The sequence below is a fragment of the Salvia miltiorrhiza genome, chromosome 4 (assembly GCF_028751815.1).
Source record: "Salvia miltiorrhiza cultivar Shanhuang (shh) chromosome 4, IMPLAD_Smil_shh, whole genome shotgun sequence".
Classification (NCBI taxonomy): Eukaryota; Viridiplantae; Streptophyta; class Magnoliopsida; order Lamiales; family Lamiaceae; genus Salvia; species Salvia miltiorrhiza.
Window position 1 is genome coordinate 20,622,089 of NC_080390.1, and position 3,305 is coordinate 20,625,393.

Sequence of the window (3,305 nt, forward strand, 5' to 3'; positions counted from 1 at the left end):
TACGGAAGAACAGATTTCCACAAGGCGAGCATGGGGATTATGGGTCTGTCTCACAGAGATGGACAAAGTTAAGTCCAGATTCAAGTTCTCTCAGAATTCGAATTTGGGACCACTCCTGTTAAATATCATGACAGGAACTACCACCAAGTATGCCGAAAAAGTCTTTGAAGAAAAAAGGCTAACACTTTGGCAAAACAAGATCGCGGGGAGCAAAGAGTTTCGTCGCAAGTTTTGCAATATGGCTCACCTGGACCATTGGAATGAGCACGTCTGTATGGAGTGTCCCACGCAGAAGGAGCCGGAGTTTGCAAAAGGTTTCCTCCCGAAACCTGATAAAAAGAAGTTCCGATCCCACAAGTACGAAGAGCACAAGACTCCACGCGGACGAGCACCTCGGGCACCAAAAAAGTAAGAGGCCCGACAAAGAAAAGGGAGTCATGTGACTCAGGACAAGAGGACCACCCACTACAAGGAAAACGACAAAAGGGGTTGGAAAAGAATGCATACTCATTACCCACTAGTAGAAAAGATGAAAGTGGGGAATTCTATAGGAAATCCACTCACCAAAAGGCATGAGACAATGTTGAGTGGAAAGAAAAGCAGCTGGTTCACACCAACAATTATCATAAAAAGATAAAAGGAAGGTCCAACTTCATGTGAAGGCACTAACTCTTGGAGCTTATAAGATGTTTCAAGAACTTATAAGGTATAATTTTTAAGAGCTTATAAGCTATCAAAGTGTTTGGATAATTGAGCTTATAAGCTAGAGAGAGAATTCTTTTGCTAGTGAGAGAGAATTTTTTTTAGAGAGAGAATATCGAAGAAAAATGAACTTGAATGATATATGATGAAAATAATAAATTATAGCTGAAAAATATTTGTAAAAAGATTGTTACATATGAGATTATAATAAAATAAGTTGGGGTAGATAAACTTATTTTTTGGGAGCTTATAAGCTCTTGAAATTTATTTTGGGAGCTTATAAGTTGTTTATGAGCTTATTTTGCCATGAAACCCTCAATCTAATCTAATCCATGAAACCTAATACCACCTCTACAAACAAAAAAAAAAAAAGAAGGAAGGAACTGGGCCGAGTGGACTCATCTCCGAGTTTGTGTGAGTTTGTCGTATAGTCGGCACGTTTTCGATCAAAACCTTAACTTCACCCTCACCCCTAATTTCTTTCTCTCTCTTCTTCTCTCTCCCTTTTCTCCAACTGAGGGAGGAAAGGAAATAGCTCAAGGGGAAAGAAGAATTATCAACCCACGACAACTTCAGCCCTATTCTTCGAATCCACTATACCGCTCAAACCAATTCGGATCACAGAACAAACCCAAACATGTCTCATTCAGTCTTCCAAACGGCACAGATTATGCCCCTCGCGCCAACCTCCAAATCCTTATCTTCCAAGCCGTTGCAGCCAATGGCAACCGTTTCCCTGCGTCCAGCATCGCCGCCCTTCTCCGGCAGGCGCCGGATGCGTTATTTTCCTGTCAGGGCTTCATCTTCTGCGTTGGTTGACGGCGATGCTAGTGCGCACCTTGAGCGATGCTTTCAGGCGTCTCCGGATGCTCCGTCTTCGACTCCTTCCAGCTCCGTGGAATTTGGCCCCACTATGAAGGGGGGGCAGTATGGGGCGTTTGGAGCAGTTACCTTGGAGAAATCGAAGCTGGATATGTCGAAGAAGGAAACTAAGAGTAGTCCCCAGGTAAGTTTGATTTTCTTTAGTTATGCACTAGAAATTAGTTAGTTGAGAGATTCAAGGTGGATTTCTGTGGTAATATATTTTAGGGAGTATTGATTTCTTCTGTGAAGGCTCAAATTGGATAGGGAAGATTATCTGTGGCAAATTATGCTTGTAATGTTCTATTTTTCAACTTTTCTCGAGCAGCTGAGTAATCTTTCAACTTGCAATGTATCTGCTAATTTTTTATTGAACAACTCGAGACTTATGCTTTTAACAATGGTGTTTTTGGTTCTCTTGGTGAAGCTATATTAATAATCTGTTGCTTCATCTTTGGTGACTGAATTCCATTCTCCATATCATAAATTAACGAGTTGCTGGTCCATGGAAAACTCATTCTGGACCCCAATCCTTGGTCTATCTTGATCATTGATGCAATTGGATTCATGATTTTGCGCTTCATAGCTCTATTTTATCAGGTTTCTTGTCTTTAGTGGTGCTGATAGCTAAGAAGCATGGGGACGGATACGTAATACGGATACGATACGGTACGGGGACGTAAATACGTCATTTTTCCAAAAATCAAGATACGATACGGTACGGGGACGTAAATACGTCATTTTTCCAAAAATCAAGATACGGGACGTCCCCGGGACGCGTACGCCCAGCAAAGTGCCGTCCCCATGCTTCATAGGCTGATAGTAATTTGAGCCTACTTGGTTAGAGATTTCTGAGCAGGAACCTCTTCAATGCTGAACAATTTGTGTGCCTCTGTCTTCCGACAGCTTATACCTGCTTTCATGGATTCAAATGTAATCTGGGTCATAATCTTCTTCTTTTTATAATGGCAGATTGAAACTGGGGGTGGAGGTGGAAATAAGGGGAAGGGTCTTAGTCACGGCGGTGGTGATGGAGGCGATGATGGTGGTGATGATGATGATTACTTTGACGATTTTGATGAGGGTGATGAGGGAGATGAGGGTGGACCGTTTAGGAGAAGGGTCATTCTGGAGGAGGTAATGAACAAACCTGTCTATAGACAAACAAAAGTATCCGCAATTTTTGTCTAAAGACTAATCTCTTTAAATTTTGTCTAGCACCTTTTGGCTAACACTCAATGCTATCTGCAGTTGTTTGATAGGAAATTTGTTGATGCTGTATTAAATGAGTGGCAGAAGACAATTATGGATTTGCCTGCTGGGTTTCGTCAAGCCTATGAAATGGTAATGATATGCCCCTTTTGTCCCCCGCTTTTTCATGAACTATATCTGATTTCTGCTTGTGTACAGGGTATGGTTAGTTCTGCTCAATTGGTAAAGTTTCTTGCAATCAATGCCAGGCCAACCACAGCAAGGTTTATATCACGGTCGCTTCCCCATGGACTGTCTAGAGCATTTATTGGCAGGTTGGTTGTAGGAGTTCGTATTTTCCAAATAAATTGAAGATAAAAATATCATGAAAGTTCTGTTCTTAAACGTGCATTCCCCTGATAGCATCATAAAATATGAACTATGTGATTTATGTGTGGCTTTTCCCTTGTACAGAGCTTATGAGTCTGAGTACTGAGTAGCCATAATCTTGAATTTGTTTCTCATCTTAGATACTGGAACTTCAGAGCAAA

General features: G+C 41.4%; 1 protein-coding gene across 1 annotated transcript; it reads left to right on the forward strand.

Moving 5' to 3' along the window:
• Positions 1 to 1,154: 1,154 nt before the first annotated feature.
• LOC131021128 (protein RETICULATA-RELATED 1, chloroplastic-like) lies at positions 1,155 to 3,089 on the forward strand (the record flags this gene model as incomplete). Its single annotated transcript, XM_057950217.1, is given in 4 exon segments — positions 1,155 to 1,708; positions 2,536 to 2,700; positions 2,815 to 2,907; positions 2,974 to 3,089. Coding segments are annotated over 4 exon segments (743 nt in total), but the record flags the coding sequence as incomplete, so codon positions are not given.
• Positions 3,090 to 3,305: the final 216 nt, after the last annotated feature.